The 16,760-nt window shown below is 36.0% G+C and overlaps 1 protein-coding gene across 1 annotated transcript; it reads left to right on the top strand.

Moving 5' to 3' along the window:
• Nucleotides 1–1,672: 1,672 nt before the first annotated feature.
• LOC115227420 (NF-X1-type zinc finger protein NFXL1-like) lies at nucleotides 1,673–16,493 on the top strand (the record flags this gene model as incomplete). Its single annotated transcript, XM_029798253.2, has 6 exons — nucleotides 1,673–1,822; nucleotides 11,949–12,052; nucleotides 12,161–12,369; nucleotides 14,551–14,739; nucleotides 15,653–15,765; nucleotides 16,366–16,493. Coding segments are annotated over exons 3-6 (629 nt in total), but the record flags the coding sequence as incomplete, so codon positions are not given.
• Between the last annotated feature and the right edge of the window lie 267 nt (nucleotides 16,494–16,760).

The raw sequence follows: 16,760 nt of genomic DNA, 5'->3' as shown, positions 1-16,760 counted from the left end.
GGGAGGATAAAACAGTTCGCACAACGATGCCCGCCAAATATTTATTTTACTTATATAGGCAGCAAGGGAGTATGGAGAAGTGGAAGAAATGAGATTGCGTGACGTTCATGCCTTTTTGTCAAGGACATTGCAATATAAGTGACGTAAGCGCAAAATTTCAGGAATCGAAACAAACCCGGTCGTTGACACAGATCGCCTGCACCATAACTCATCTGTTCTCTTACGTTTATAAACACACACTGATTCCATTCCAGTTACAATCAAGGTATGAAATGCGGTGACATTCATGTTTTCCCCTTTCGAAAACAAGAAGATAAAAAAAAGGGGAGGGGGACACTAGTGAAGAGAAGTGGGTGCGATTGAGGGTCAAAGCAGGGGTTGCGACCATCGTCTAGCTCTCGGCAACGCACATAAATTTAGCACTAATTTCTTTACTTATTCATTTGGAGTTGGTTACTCAGGGATCTTTCGTTAGGTGCGATCCTTCGCACGAATAATTAAAGTTTTACTACGTGTCGCGTACTCTTTTCTCTCATTTGTACTTCCTAAAGTACATGCGTATATAGACAGACGTAAGACCACAAGGAGGAGAGGGTTCACTAAAGAAAACCAAACGAAACTATATTCATAAAACAAAAAAAAAACAACACAAAGGGGAGTGTTGGAAGAAAACAAGAGGTTACAGTGTTCATGCCTTTCTCCACCAAGGACATGGATGCAAACCTAGACTAAAAACGGTTCCACCATCCATTATTAAGAAGAGCAACAATAATCGGTTGGTTGCCATGTACAATAACGATGATAATGGTATGTTGGTGACAGTGAAGGCAGACATTTGGGTGGCTGTGTATACAGCTTGTGGGGATATATATATATATAACACAAACACGTCTGTGTATACACACGTGTATGTGTGTGTTGTGTAATGTTTATGAGGTTCTTTCATTACTAGACTTTTAATGAAAAGTCCAATATTTTGTTCGATGTATACATACATTTGTTTGCGTGTACAAACTATATAATATAGAATTTCCAAGGTATTTAGAGTAGACATTGTATATGTACATATATATTATGTGTGTGTATATGTTTGTAAGTTGTGTGTGTGCGCGCGTAATATGTCTGAGTGTAAATGTGTCTGTCTGAGGGAAAAGAAAGGTAAGAATAGAGTGACAGTGAAAAAGAGAAAGACAAAGAGGTAAGAGGAGTAACGTGGTGGCAGTAATATCGAATGAAAGAGGGATAGCGTGAGGAGGAGGAGGTAAAATTGTAACTTAACGTTAGTCTCTTAATAAGACCAAATGTTTTTGTTTTTGAAAACAAAAATACCTAGCTTTTAGATGTTTTTAACTTACCTTGCGGCTTGGTCTCCGCCCGGATTTTTTTTAACCTTATGTGGATTCATAAGCAACACTTAGCAAGAAAAGTTATTTAAATTTCCTCTCAGTCATTTGAATAATCTAGAAATGATAACTTGGAAGACGCCAACCAGTTGCCTCGCCTACCCTCGTCGTCAAATCAACGTTCCCGTGACCTTTTACATTTTTTGTCGCTTAAACAGTTAAAAGTTAAAAATGAAATACAATTGGCTTTTTAATTCAATTTTTTAAAGATTAATTCAGAATTTTGGTGTTCCAACAAATCATATTGATATTTTTAAAAATTCATAACAACAATAATAATAATAGTGTTGCATTCTAATACACAAATAAAGAAACAAATAAAAATTAGCCTAGTTAAAACTCCCATCATGCAATGTTCCATACTATGGCTGCCGATAACTTAATCGTCTGCTTTGTTGCAATTTTTTTCACTAACAAATGTAAGTATATTTAAATATGAATGCAACAATGTTTCGTATTTTTTTCGTATATATTATATCATATTATCCTACTTTCATAATTCCTCATTCAAATTGTGTTGTTAATATGTGAATAATCATTCCAGAATAAACATATCTTGTCGCTACTTTTCAAAGACATGTCTGTCTTATGGAACGTGATGTACTGCCCGATACATACACATACTTATATATACATAAACATAAGAAACATTTTAGAGATGCTGTCGAAAACGATCTTAAGACTTTTAGTGTGGATGTTGAAGACTGGGAGCAGATGACGAAAAATCGATCGGTTTGGAAAGAAGTGATCTGCGGTGGTTGTGAAGTATTTGAGACACTGAGAATCGAACGCTCCATCTTAAAACGAGCACTTTGTAAACAGGACTTGACTTCAATTCCAGACACCTTACTGCCTGAAAATGTAATATCTGCAGTAAGGCGTATTCGTCCAGAAGCAGACTTGCTAATCATATAAGATCCCATCACGGCATTTACTAATTGATAAGATGGCCTTCTGTAAAGAAGTGGCAATCACCATATCTATATATATGTATATATATATATATATATATATATATATATATATATATATATAATGCGACACGTCAGAAATTCGTTACCAACATACATGTTTCCATTTACTTTCTCTTTCCAGGATTTTTTATTTTATTTATGTTAATATACATTCTCTTGGGCAATAAATGTATGATGTATGTATTTTATTCTGATTACAAGGAGTCTACCGACCATTATGCAATAGACAAATATAACCGAACATATATGTGTGTGTGTAGGCACATGAACGTAATTATATCATAATTTTTAACAGGTTTCCATCGAGATGTGATTTTTTTTTCCGACAAGTCTTGTACTATTTTCTTCCCTTTTAAATAATAATAATACAGCAATATATATGGCCAGAAACATGAATATTTAATCTAATGCCTCAAAGAAGATTTAAAACGTCCATATGGACCAACTTTATGTAATATTCCTTCCAAACGTTTCAATGAATTTATAAATCCAAATACGCTTCACTTTTGAATTTGCAAAAATATATTATCATTCTTCAGTGTGAACATAAATGTACTGAATAGACCAAATGGTATTATTTGAAAGGTCGTGTTCGTTCGGGTGACAGAACACCATTATGGGACCCGGGCAAATCATACCACTGGACCCTGTAGAACTGAATTATTGACAGCAGGCCACAACACAAATCAGAATTGAGCTCCTAGACAAGTGATGGCTTCCAGTCAACTGGCCATTGTCTCCATGGCTTAAGGCGGCACTGGTCTTAGATATGCAACACACACACACACAAAACTGGTTGGAAAGCTTCGATTAATTGAGATTATTCAAGGCAATAAGTTGAGAAATCTTTTGAACGTCTAAAACTCTAAGTAAAATAACAATGAACTATGAACAATAATTACAGTAATATCAGCTTCATTATCTCTAAGAAAGGCAATGCAGATAGTGAAAGCAGTGGACACTTCGAATAAAGTTGTGACTTTATTATCGGTCACCCATATTTCATGTTATTTATTAGACCTTTTCCACGAGATATCTTATACTCAATTGGCAAGTCTTAGGGTAATTTCTAGGTCTTTTTATATTTTATTTTCATTAGTCAAGTTGGAAAGCAGTGCCCATGGACCATTAAAGGACACCAAGAATAGGGTGCGGAAAGGAGGGAAGTGACCTAACCCGAATACTTTAAAATAAGAGTGGACGCCGTGGAAGGTGGTGATGTTAAACAGAATGATGGAAACAACTGAGTAAAATATGCTTCGCTGATGGGTGTTTGATAATACCGAAACATGTTCTTGGCTTTTACTAGTTCCTTTCACAGACAAGATCCACTTTTACTTCTGTTGTTTATTTCCTCAATATTTCGGTTAGCTGATATTATTGGAGTTACCTCCCATACTTGTTTGGGATAAATTTGCAACACCTCCAGAAGAAGGATTTTTAAAAAGTTTTATCGATTAGATATGTAGATAATTTCAGTTGATCAAAGTTTTCTAAGCCGCTATTTAATGTATATTAGACCTTACCCTGTATATGGAGAATAATCGCTTTCCTTAGGTACTTTTCTGTCACCCCTGTTGTTAAGTTGGCATCGCCTGTCAGTTGACAACAACCCGATGGATGTTACAAGACATGAAGTGAACCTCTGCTAAGTCGCTTGAGCTACTTGAACTAACAACCAATTTCCTTCGGGTCGTACCCTAAAAAAGGGGGAAAGATTCCCTGGATAATGGATACACTCTTCTACAAAAGGCGGGATTGTCACGATTTGACTGTCTTTGATCATAAGTTTGCTCGATAAAGTTGAACTGGAGTTAAACAACAGCAAGACAATACGAGCCAAGGAAAACGCCATAGATTCAGATTTCCCTCAAACCACATTCCTAATAGCTTAAAAAGTAAGAATATATTCAATAATATCGTTCTGGATACATTACGGCTCAATAAAGAAGACGGTGGACACAAGCTAGAACGTCAATGATTGTTATTCTGTTAGTTCAGGGCTGACAAGAACTAAACACCGCATGGCCGATATAAGCCAACGAGAGAGAGAGAGAGTCTACGTGTTTCTCGAACTGCTAAAAATGCAAACCTAATATCCCTCAAATTACAACCTCACATCCTACTGTCTAATGAAAACGCCCTTGTCATGCACACAGTAGTGTTTGTAACTGAAACAGTTAAAAATCATTACTCGATGAGGGCTTACCTTGGGCTAAACTTTTACAACCTTATCGACAATATGCTGAGATTTTGCTGAGCGTGTAATTCACACATGAAGTGTGTTGTGAATGAATATATTGATCTAAAAGTGTGTTATTTTTTATCAACTGAATCTTTACTGTTTTTCTTCATCCCCAATCACTCATCTCTCTCTCTAGCTTGCTTTTCAGTAAACTTTTATTTCTCTCTTTCTCTTTCGCGAAGGATTCTCCCGATACGTTGGACTTGTCCACTTCTTAACGGTAAAATAATTTCTTCCACTCTGTGAACATCTCTTGCACTTGAGGTTGTAATAGATGTTCTCTACCTGACGGACATGGGTCTGTTTGTATTTCTTTTAGTGTTATATATATTTTTTAAAAGTTGTGATATTCATTTATAATCTAACTAATCTAGTTAATTTCAATATTGTCGATTACATTTTATCGTAATTTGGAAACTCACCCCCACCTGTTTATTAAACAATATGGTTAAGTTCTAATCATGTTTTCAACGTTTTTCTGATGTTTTATTTAAATGCAAAATACTGGTATAGTTTCTTAAATTGTAAATAAAATTTCATTTCGTTTACACGTACTTAAAAAAAGAAATCCTCTCAAACACACGCGCGCGCACACATTTACAGGTTCACTCTAATCTGACGTTGAAACTAGAACATGTGACGTACTTTTAAGTCGTAGAAAATAAACTATAACCTATCGTCCGAACAAATAACCAGATGGCAGTTGCTCCAGCATGACCGTAATCCCTGTGGTTGCGACGTAAGAATATTTGTTCAATTAGTTCAATTTTTATACCCAGCTGTACAACATCCATCCTTTAGTCTCTTCATTATTTATCCCCTGTCGTAGCATATGGCTTTTCTTCATTCTCTCACACCTAAACATTTCTTTGTTTTTTGGGGGTTTTTTTTTTCAAAGTCTAGGGCCTGGTTACTTTTCTCGTCATAACCTCTTAACTCCTTTCATTTGCCCTGTGGACTTGAAACAGTGTCTGCTGCTATGTGTCATGTAAACGAATTTCTCAATGGTGGGTGTTGTTTAGCCGCAAGTCAACCCTGATTGAGCAGACTTGTCATCAAAGAAATGTACTTTTCAAACAAGAAAATCACGTTTGTATCAGAAAACATTGTTCACTCAGAATGACATTATGCGCTTTTTTTTTTTTTTTTAATCTAAATGATATGGAGATTTGGCTGTAATTTTTGACAGATTGAGTGAATTGTGTAGATCAGTCACGGGCAGCCTGCTGTTCGCTGGACTTCTGAGTAGCACGACTAAAAATTACCTTGAATTTTTTTAGTAATGCGGTCCGCCTAATGATGAACCATATCTCGTGACCCGCTTCACGGAAAAGTGCCCCATGTCTAGTGTAGAATCTCTCTAACTAGATATGTCTATGGTCTTGTTATAGAGTGTCATTTTGCACTGTTTTATATATCAACTTGACAAGGGAAGCAACAAGGTCGTGAATACTTAACTGTTGCCCGTTTTCATCGTGTTTCTTGACCAAGGACAAACAGTTTATTTCAACTTAGATTTGTTGTTAGAAACAGGTGCCCATTTATATCTAAAATATCTTCTCCCGTTGATGATTTATCTCATTGGCTTTAATAAGAAAAGCTGGGGTTAAGCACCAGTGTTTAAAAACTCTCCAGGCTAAGAGGAGAGAGACCTTATTATTAAACACTGTCTTAAGAAGACAAAATCGAAATGGCTTGTTTCAAATGACACAGATGAAAAAAATAACCCAAAGAACAAGGAAGATCATGAACTTATTTATCTCAAATTTAGGACTACTTTTGTTTGAATAGTCCCTGAATTACAGAATAAAAAGATAACTGACAGAACATTTCTAAAAGACTTATAGGCTGTACATAACAGGTATACACTGTTTCTTTCAGGTCTGAGAGAATACACAACCTATTCTGCAGAATTTGGCTGTGTGAAGTTCAATGTAGTTGTTCAGCTATAACTATTATTTTTGTTATCCAGTGGCTTTGTTGGTAATTGCATTAGGGTTATACAAGGTAGATCTGATCACTGTAGTAGCTTTGTTTTGTTGTGGCTTGTAGTGTAGTTGTTCTTGTGTTGGCTGGTGACCCTGACATTTAACAGATTTTATATTTCATAATGTGTTGGTATTTTACAAATAGTAACAGCAGTAATTACATACTGGGAGAGGAGAAGGAAAAATGTGCAGTGATCAATGAAGTTTATTGTGTGACATTGTGTGAATGTTTAGTTCAATCTGTCCAAGAACCTGGACATGTCTGCACAAATATCTGAAACAATTGATGTGGCAAAATGGAGGCATATTGCACAGCTGCCACAACATTCTGCCTTGCAAGAGATTGAGACATGAAAGAGTCAGCCGGTTTCAACACTCTGCAAAGAATTTAGGCACCAAAAGCAGAAGATTCTGGATGATTGAATCTCGTGGTGGCTTGATGCAGATTGGTTAATAGATTGATCATATGATACTACTGTAGCTTGCTTGTGATATCTGACTGGTGACCTAGTGATTTAGTTTTGAATCGCCACTACAGTTTCTAACTTCAGTTTGTATTCAGAATTTGTATATTCTCTTGTTCTTTCCATGGAGTTAATTCCTTAATAATAATAATAATTTTGATAACCTGTTGTTGCTTCTTAATTCTAGAAGGATGAAGTTATGTATGGAATTCAATTGTCTTGCTGAAACCATTATACATGTGTGTGGAAGATAGCTCTTTTCATCATCATCATCATCGTTTAGTGTCCGCTTTCCATGCTAGCATGGGTTGGACAGTTCAACTGGGGTCTGGGAAGCCAGAAGGCTGCACCAGGCCCAGTCTGATCTGGCAATGTTTCTACGGCTGGATGCCCTTCCTAACGCCAACCACTCCGTGAGTGTAGTGGGTGCTTTTTACATGCCAGACGAGTCTGGCAAACGGCCACGATCGGATGGTGCTTTTACGTGCCACCGGCATGGGGGCCAGTGAGGCTGGCAACGGCCACAGACAGATGGTGCTTTTTACGTGCCACCAGCACGAGGCCAGTCGGGGCGGCGCTGGCAACGGCCACGTTCGGATGGTTCTCTTACGTGCCACTGGCACTGGTATCACAGCTGCAATTTCCATTGATGTTGATCGATTTCGATTCTCACTTGCCTCAACAGGTCTTCACAAGTAGAGTTTTGTGTCCCAAGAAGGAACGGTATGCATAAGTGGACTGGCTACATCCCGTGTAGAGGCCACGGGTTATGGTCTCATTTGTCCTGCCGGGTCTTCTCACGTACGGCATACTTCCAAAGGTCTCGGTCTCTAGTCATTTTCTCAGTGAGACCTAAAGTTCGAAGGTCGTGCTTCACCACCTCGTCCCAGGTTTTCCTGGGTCTACCTCTTCCACAGGTTCCCTCAACTGCTAGGGTGTGGCACTTTTTCACACAACTATCTTCATCCATTCTCGCCACATGACCATACCAGCGCAAACGTCTCTCTTGCACACCACAACTGATGCTTCTTAGGTCCAACTTTTCTCTCAAGGTACTTACACTCTGTCGAGTATGAACACTGACATTACACATCCATCGGAGCATACTGGCTTCATTTCTTGCGAGCTTACGCATATCCTCAGCAGTCACGGCCCATGTTTCACTGCCATGTAGCATGGCTGTTCGTACACACGCGTCATACAGTCTGCCTTTTACTCTGAGCGAGAGGCCTTTTGTCACCAGCAGAGGTAAGAGCTCTCTGAACTTTGCCCAAGCTATTCTTACTCTAGCAGTTACACTTTCAGCACACCCACCCCTGCTACTGACTTGGTCACCTAGGTAACGGAAGCTATCAACTATTTCTAGTTTTTTCTCCCTGGAATGTGGCAGAAGTTGGTCTCAGAGCATTTTCAGTGTTTATTGCTCCTGAGCATCTGCCACATACAAAAACTATCTTCCTAGTTAGCCTTCCTTTGACATTGCTGCACCTCTTATGTGTCCATAGCTTACACTTGGTGCATCTTATAGAGTTTCTACCTACACCTTTTCTACAGATCGAGCAGGGCCATCTACCTGAAGGCGTTTGTGATTTGTCTACCTTCCTACTTATTAGGACTTTGGTTTTAGCTAGATTGACTCTAAGGCCCTTCGATTCTAATCCTTGCTTCCACACCTGAAACTTCTCCTCCAGTTCTGATAGTGACTCAGCAATTAGAGCAAGGTCATCAGCATAGAGGAGCTCCCAGGGGCATCCTGTCTTGAATTCCTCTGTTATTGCCTGGAGGACTATGATAAATAGGGGGGCTGAGGACTGAGCCTTGGTGGACCCCTACCTCTACCCGGAATTCTTCACTGTACTCGTTGCCAACCCTCACCTTACTAGCAGCGTCCCTGTACATGGCTCGCACAGCTCTCACTAACCATTCATCTATCCCTAGTTTCCCCATTGACCACCAGATAAGGGATCAGGGGGCCCTGTCAAAGGCTTTCTCCATGTCAACAAAAGCCAGGTACAGGGGCTTATCTTTGGCTAGGTATTTCTTCTGCAGCTGCCTTACCAGGAATATAGCATCAGTGGTACTTTTCCCTGGCACAAACCCAAACTGCATCTCATCTAAACTAACTCTCTCTCTAATTAGTTGGGCTATGACCCTCTCCGTAACCTTCATTACCTGATCCAACAGCTTGATACCTCTGTAATTATTTGTATCTAGGGCATCACCTTTACCTTTGTAGCAGTTGACTATTATGCTGCTACACCAGTCATTGGGTATGACTCCTTCGTGTATCACCTGATTAACTATACGGGTGACTAGGCTATAGGCGACACTACCAGATATTTTGAGCATCTCTGCAGTGATTCCTGATGGGCCTGGTGCTTTCTCTGTCTTCATGCTTCTAATCGCCTTAACTACCAAGGAACTGTCAACTCGGATAGCTGGTCCCTCTGTTGGGTCGACATTCAGCAGACTCTCTTTATCCCATTCATTTTCTTTATTCAGCAACCTTTCATAGTGGCGTCTCCAAACCTCTCTCTTTGCATCCTCATTTAGCGCAAGTGAACCATCTTCCATGCGAACACATTTCTCTCCTACCACATCACAATTCTCTCTCACACACTGTCTTGCAACACGAAACACCTCCAGTCTTTGGTCTTTTAGATTTATTAATCATTGAAAGATTAACATTTAATCTGAATTATAAAAGAATGCAAAGATAAATCTACATAGATATTTATCAATGAAACACCATGCTTCAAACCTTTTAATCTTTGAATTACAGTTTTTTTTAAATTTATATTCTTTGAACACATCCTTAATAAGTGCTGGGGTACTGAGATAACGCATTTCAATGAATCATATTTATTTATTTTTTCAATTTTGTATTTAAATCTTGCAAGCTTGATAGTCGAGATGAGACATCGATAATTCTTGGGAGACTTGTAATGAGATAGATCATATCATAGAATATTCACTTTGATATATTGATGCAGACATAGTTGAGTGGTTATGAAATTCATTTTGCAGCAACATGGTTTTGAGCTTAGTCCCTCTTTGTGACATCTTGGGCATGTCTTCAGGTATTACCTTACACTGATATATGCTTTGTGGGTGAAACTAGTAGGCAGAAACTGTACAGAAAGCTGTTGTGTGTGTTGTTACACACAACCTCTGAACAATAAAATAAGTGACATTGTTTAGATTCTTTAGTAAACAAATGTCTTGTAGCTCCACAGAAGTGGGGAGCAATGGGATGAAAAATACTCAAAAATAAATGGAGGTTGGTGACAGAAAGAGTATCAGCTGTTGAAAATTTGTCTCAATAACTTTCTTCTAACTCATGCCAGCATAGAAAACTGGATGTAAAAACGATGATGATAATTTTACTTTACTTCATCACATCATCATCCTAGGTCTAAAAAAGTAGTGACAAAGTACTGGGTTTCGTTCACACATCTATGTTTTTCTCTTCTACTAATTTTGCCATTGCACTTAGTAAAAAAAGAACCTATATTGATTTCAAAATTGTCTTTAAAAATATCTAACACCATTTGAAAATTCTAGTTTTAAATTTATTTTCTTCAAGCAACTTCAGTGGAGATTATTATTAGGTCATCAAGTATGAAATTTGTAGAAAAGAAAAAAAGTTTACTAATGTTTTATAAATACAAGGAATAGTTTTAGTCATCAAAGTATGCACCCATATTGTCAATACACTTTTGCCATTTCAGCGGTAGCTTGTCCAGCCCAGAACTGTAAAAGCCTGGCAATCTAGAGGCAATAAAATCTTAGAATTAAATTTTTTTCCTATCAAAAAGTTATCCAAATCCTGGAAGAAGTAGTAGTCAGTGGAGGCAAGATCAGGTGAGTATGATGGATGATAGAGAACTTCCAACTCCAACTCCTGTAGTTTCGCTAATGTCATTTTCACAATGTGTGGTCTGGTGTTGTAAAATAGGGGTGAATCTGTTGCTTAATCTAGGCTGTTTCTTTGTAAGTTTCTACATCATTTGGTCCAGTTGGCTGCAGTGTACTTTGGCTGTGATTGATGTGCCAGGTTTAATGAAATCATAATGGATCACACCTGCACCAGACCACCAAACATGTACCATCAGCTTCTTTTGGTGAATTTTGCTTTCTGGACTGTTGTTGTGGCTCATCTTTGTCCAACCATTGTGCTGAACATTTATGGTTGTTGTATTGGATCCATTTCTCATCACATGTTACAATTTGATTCAAAAATTATTCATTTTTGTGATGAGAAAGTAGCATAATGCAAGCTTCCAAATGTTGCTGTTTCTGATTTTCATTGAGTTCATGTGGAACCTACTTATCCAACTTTTTCACTTTACTGATTTGAACTAGGTGAGTCAATATTGTTTGTTTGTCAACACCAAACAACAACAATAATTCACAGGCACATTGAAATGGATCTGACTCAACAGTGGCTTTCAGTTCGTCATTATCTACCTTTGTTTCTGGTCAACCACGTTGCTCATTTGTGAGGTCAAAGTTACCAGAATGAAAGTTTGCGAACCAATTTGATACTCTCTGCTGTGTAATAACATTAGAATGAAATACTCTATTAATATTCTGAGCTACCTGTGATGTTGTATTTCCAAGAAAGAACTCCTATTCAAAACGATGAATTTCTGACTTATCCATCTCTAAACAAAAATAGAAAAAACGATTTATATAAGCTTTATAAAGATTTTCAAAATATAATAATGACACAAAATGAGCAGCTGTCGAAGTTTACCATATACCTTACTACAAATTTCATACTTGACAACTTGACAATTTAATTGGTGCTACATATAGCTATATTTCATATTTACATGTTTATTTTTATTTATTTCTAATTTTGTTTTTAGTATAATTTCTGAAGTAGAAAATATCCAAAGAGAATATAAAAGTTTATATGGAGAAAAGGAAGTCCCTTTTTTACTAGAAATATTTTTGGATTACGTTAAATCAGGTAAGCTTTCCTTTAGTTGATAATATTTCAATAAGTTCCTTTGATTATCTTGTTTAAAGAGTATAAATAATCTACTTTGACTTTAATGATCCTAATTTCTTTCTTTAGATAATCCATTATGGATAAAAAGCCAGCTTTCTTGAAAGGACATGGTCGAGGGAGAGGGCGAGCTTCAAGTAATCCACCTGCAAATATACAAGAAAATGGAGGGAGCCGAGGCAAAAGATTTAACCAAATCAATGAATCTAGCAAACCTGAAGTAAATGCTGCCTGTTCACCTAACATTCCTCCTAATCCATGGCATAAAAAGCCTCCTGGTATGTAAAAAAAATAATAAAAATAGAAATTAAATTCATAATTTATTGATTGTGTTTTTTACTGTTAAATCCTCATATACTGAGAAATAGATGTGACTGGACAAAACTGTTGCTCATTTGAACAGGTATGGGTTAATAGTTAGTTAGAAATGTTGATAAGAATGGATGCAGTTCTGTTAGCTTAGGCTCTTGGAAGTGAAGCAGTCAGAGTGAATATATTTTTTTATTTTATATTATGAGGCATGTACGCTTATATGGACACATACATATTTACACATTTCTGTATGAAATCGCTTGGAACTTGTTTGGAGAGTGTATTGTTGTTGTTGTTTTATGATAATCAAATTTTATTATTTGGCTGGTATTATTTTTATAGTTGTATTAATATCAATAATTTGGGAATTTTGACATGATTTAAGAATGAAATAGGATGTCCATTTATAAAAGATGTTAGACTCAGCTAATACAAGTCCATATATTGCAAGTTTGTTGAGGTGCAATAAACAGGACAAAGAGAAAAATTTAATCATGTGTCTCGGAGGGGAAAAAAAGCCTTGATAAAATTTCTTTTTTTTATCTTGAGTAGCTAATCCTTGCATGCTAACATGCATTTTGAGAAGATATATTTCACTATTCACTATTCAAATTAAATTTTTTTTTAATTCTTCGAAAAAATTTGTTTCTAGAATGGCCTTACCAATAACTGAAAAGATCAAAAATAATATATGGAAACTTTTCCAAATTTCAGTCTTCCAAGAATAATTACTTTTGTTAGAAACAATGGATCATGATGACACTAAATGAGAAAGTTGTGCTACATTGTTTCAGTGGTCACCTTTCATTCAATAACTTGAAATTTCCAAGAGTGGATATAGATATGAGAAAATTTTCAGCAGATTATATGATGATATTGACTAACCCCTCCATGATTCTCTATATGTTTTTTTCTAACTGAACTTATCTAAAGCATTTGATATAGTGGATTAAGGGTTTTCAGTGATTGGTGCAATCTATAGTATATTTCATTTTAAATAGTTGCTGTTAATTATTATAAAGGAAGCTAAATTAGAGCTGCTACTCATAATATTATATTGAACAATATTTACATTTGAGATCTTACTGCTTGATAACTTCAAATTTAATACTGTTGGCTATAATAATCCTTTCTACTATAGGCACAAAGCCTGGATTTTGTGGAGAGAAGAATGAGTCAATCACATCGACCCCAGTACTCCACTGATACTTATTTTATTGACTCTGAAAGGATGAAAGGCAAAGTTGACCTCAGCAGAATTTGAACCCAGAATGTTGTGGCAGACGAAATACAGCTAAGCACTTCGCCCAGTGTACTAACAATTCTGCCAGCACACCACCTTATTCTTAGCTTTAATAATGATCATTAAACTATTAGTGTTCTGTGTATTTCTCACTAATTTAAAAGTCTTGAAATGGACTTGCTAGTCTTCATCTTTTATGATTTACTTGATTCAGTCATTGGAAGAATTTAGTCAAGCAAATTTACCCTGTACTTATATTTTAAAGTGTGACACTTATTCTATCAGTCTCTTTTGCTGATTGTCTAAGTTACAGATACATCAGCAAACCAACACAGGCTGTCAAGCAACAGTAGGAGAGATGCACACACACACACATTTATATATGTATATAGTGGGCTTCTGTACAGTTTCCATCTACCAAACTCACTCGCAAAGCATTGGTCAGCCCAGCACTATAATGGACGACACTCACCCAAGGTGCCATGCAGTGGGACTAAACCTGAAATCACATGGTTGCAAAGTGAGCTTCTTAACCACACAGTCATGCCTGTGCTCTTTTAAGTTATTGAGTGGTGTAAAATAATATTTTTCTATCTTACAAATATAGTTTATTTGTAATTGAAAGCATTGATCTCTGTAGGTAAAGAAACATGCTTACAGCATATGAAGCTAAAGATCTTTGTTATGTCACACTGATATATATTTCTTAGCTTGGCCAACTAGGGCAAGCAGTATTGAGTGGTCTTTCTTTGAAATACAACATAAGATGATGTAGAAGGCTAGATACTTTAGGTATGTTGTTTAGAATAGATGGCTATTTCTTTAAGTGATTTATTTTCCACTTTCAATAAACATTAAATGGCTTCATTGATCAAATTTTGTTTTTGTTTTTCTTTCTTTTTAGTTACTGAAAAAAATGGATTAGAAAACAGTGCTGAAGAACGCTTTCAAAAAGCTAGTTCACAAATGCAAGAATCAATTCAAAGACATTTACAGTCAGCTCCTGAGCATTTTGAGGAAAGTGATTCGTCTGAAGATGATTTGGCTGATAATGTGTTAGACACTGTTTTTAAAGGATATTCTGGAACATATGGTAAAATAATCTTTTTAAATTGAAAATAGTCTCTTTCACAGTTTTATGAATTGTTTGTTATTTGATTACCAATATGAAGTAGTGATGGTAGTAGTAGTAGTAGTTTTTAACCTTTTTTTTTACATAAAGATAATGCATTAGGATATATACAAAATGGGAAATAGAAAATTTTGATGTTTATTTGTAAGGAGAAAAGAAAAAGTTCCAAATGAGAATCAAACTGATAGTAATGGTTATGATGTGTGTGTGTGTGTGTGTGTGTACATATTGACTAAAATAACAGTTTACTTTGCATAGCTGATTTTTTTTTTAGTAGAGGAGAGCAAGATGGGGAATATGTATTGATCACTTCATTCATATATTCTTGTTGCTTATGGGGAACAGTGAAACACTGAACTAATTAATCTAATATGAAGTATTTCTAGGTTAGCTATCTATCATTTTTGCTGTCTTCCGACCAAATAATGGTGATGACCAAGAATTATAACGCTAGTACAATAGAGTGTATAAATTCTGTATAAATTTCAATTCTCATCTAGGAAAAACTGATTTCTTTATTTGTCATGGATCAATGAAACAAGAAAACACACCATAGTATATCTAGCTTGAGGTCAGGGGTGTTAGTTATCGAAGAATGGGTATTCATTGTCTTTTAGAGTGAAACAAATAAAGAATTCATGAATATTTTCAAATCATTATACCTTATATGCTCTCATTATAGATTGTTTTATCTAATGTAGTCAACAAAGTATGAAAGTAACAACTAACTCAGGCTATTAAGATTTAATTATTTTACATTGTATTTGTGTGTATTTATGTACATTACATTGTGTGTGTATGTGTGTAAATGTGTATGTATGAATCATCGTCGTCGTCTCAAAAAATTTCTGTAAGTTTGTTTTTGATATTATAGGTTCTGGTGAAGTAAATAAAGTTACTAAAGCACAAGAAGACTTACTTCATTCATTTCGATCCAACACCTCAGCATGTCTTGTTTGTATTGAATCTATTAAGAAGACAGATGCTGTAAGTTTTTTTTTTTTTTTTTTTTGGTTTATTGGTATTTTTTATTTGTTAATGATATCTGCAAATTCTCTCACAATGAGTGTTGTTACAGTAGTAATATAGTCTTGGGCCAACACTGTTAAGCAAACCTATAATCAAAGACATTCCATCCTAATGTATCCTTTCCATATCTAAGAGGAAAAGAACTAATCTGAAAGATTTAGCTGTTATTTCTAGCAACTCGGGTGACCACCTACAGGCTCCCTCGTTTGCTTTTTTTTCTTTTCCTTCCTTACATTAATCTGTATAAAGATGCATAGCATATTGTTTTGGAAGTTGAATTCACAATCATTAGGTTACAGGTTCAGTTCTCAAGCTTTAAGCATAGTACTTCATTTCACAGTATTTCAGTCACTCAGTAAACCCTGCAACTGACTGCTTTCTCATTTTGGTAGTACTCCTGTATTCTCAACCAGAAAAAATATATAGTTGTCATTATTTCACTTTATCATTAAAATTATCACTCAATAATTTTGAAGTAGGATGATTTCTTAATTTTCCTAAATCTCTTATATTCACAATATTACATTGCACAATTGTTCTATTGCCTTTCCTTTATAGATTTGGTGCTGTCAAGGATGTTACTGCATATTTCACATTCAGTGTATCCAAAAGTGGGTACGTGAAGGTGTTCATCAACAAAACTTAAAACAAGAAAATGTTGAAGAAATGGATATTCCTTGGTATTGGTAAGTGTCCTTATTATAAACATTTACTGTTTTCTTTTAATTATTATTTTAAACAGCTTCAGTGCCTTGTAAATGGATATGAGTGGAAACTATGTGGAATCTGTGTGTGTGTGTGTGTGTGTGTGTGTGAGTGAGTGCATGTACGTATGCAGGCACGGCTGTGTGGTTAAGAAGTTTGCTTCCCAAACACATGGTTCTGGATTTAGTCCTACTGCAGAACAAGTGTCTTATGCTACAGCCTTGTACCAACTAAACCTTATGGGTAGA

The sequence above is a fragment of the Octopus sinensis genome, unplaced genomic scaffold (assembly GCF_006345805.1).
Source record: "Octopus sinensis unplaced genomic scaffold, ASM634580v1 Contig03073, whole genome shotgun sequence".
Lineage (NCBI taxonomy): Eukaryota > Metazoa > Mollusca > Cephalopoda > Octopoda > Octopodidae > Octopus > Octopus sinensis.
This window is presented reverse-complemented; position numbering and strand designations above follow the sequence as displayed.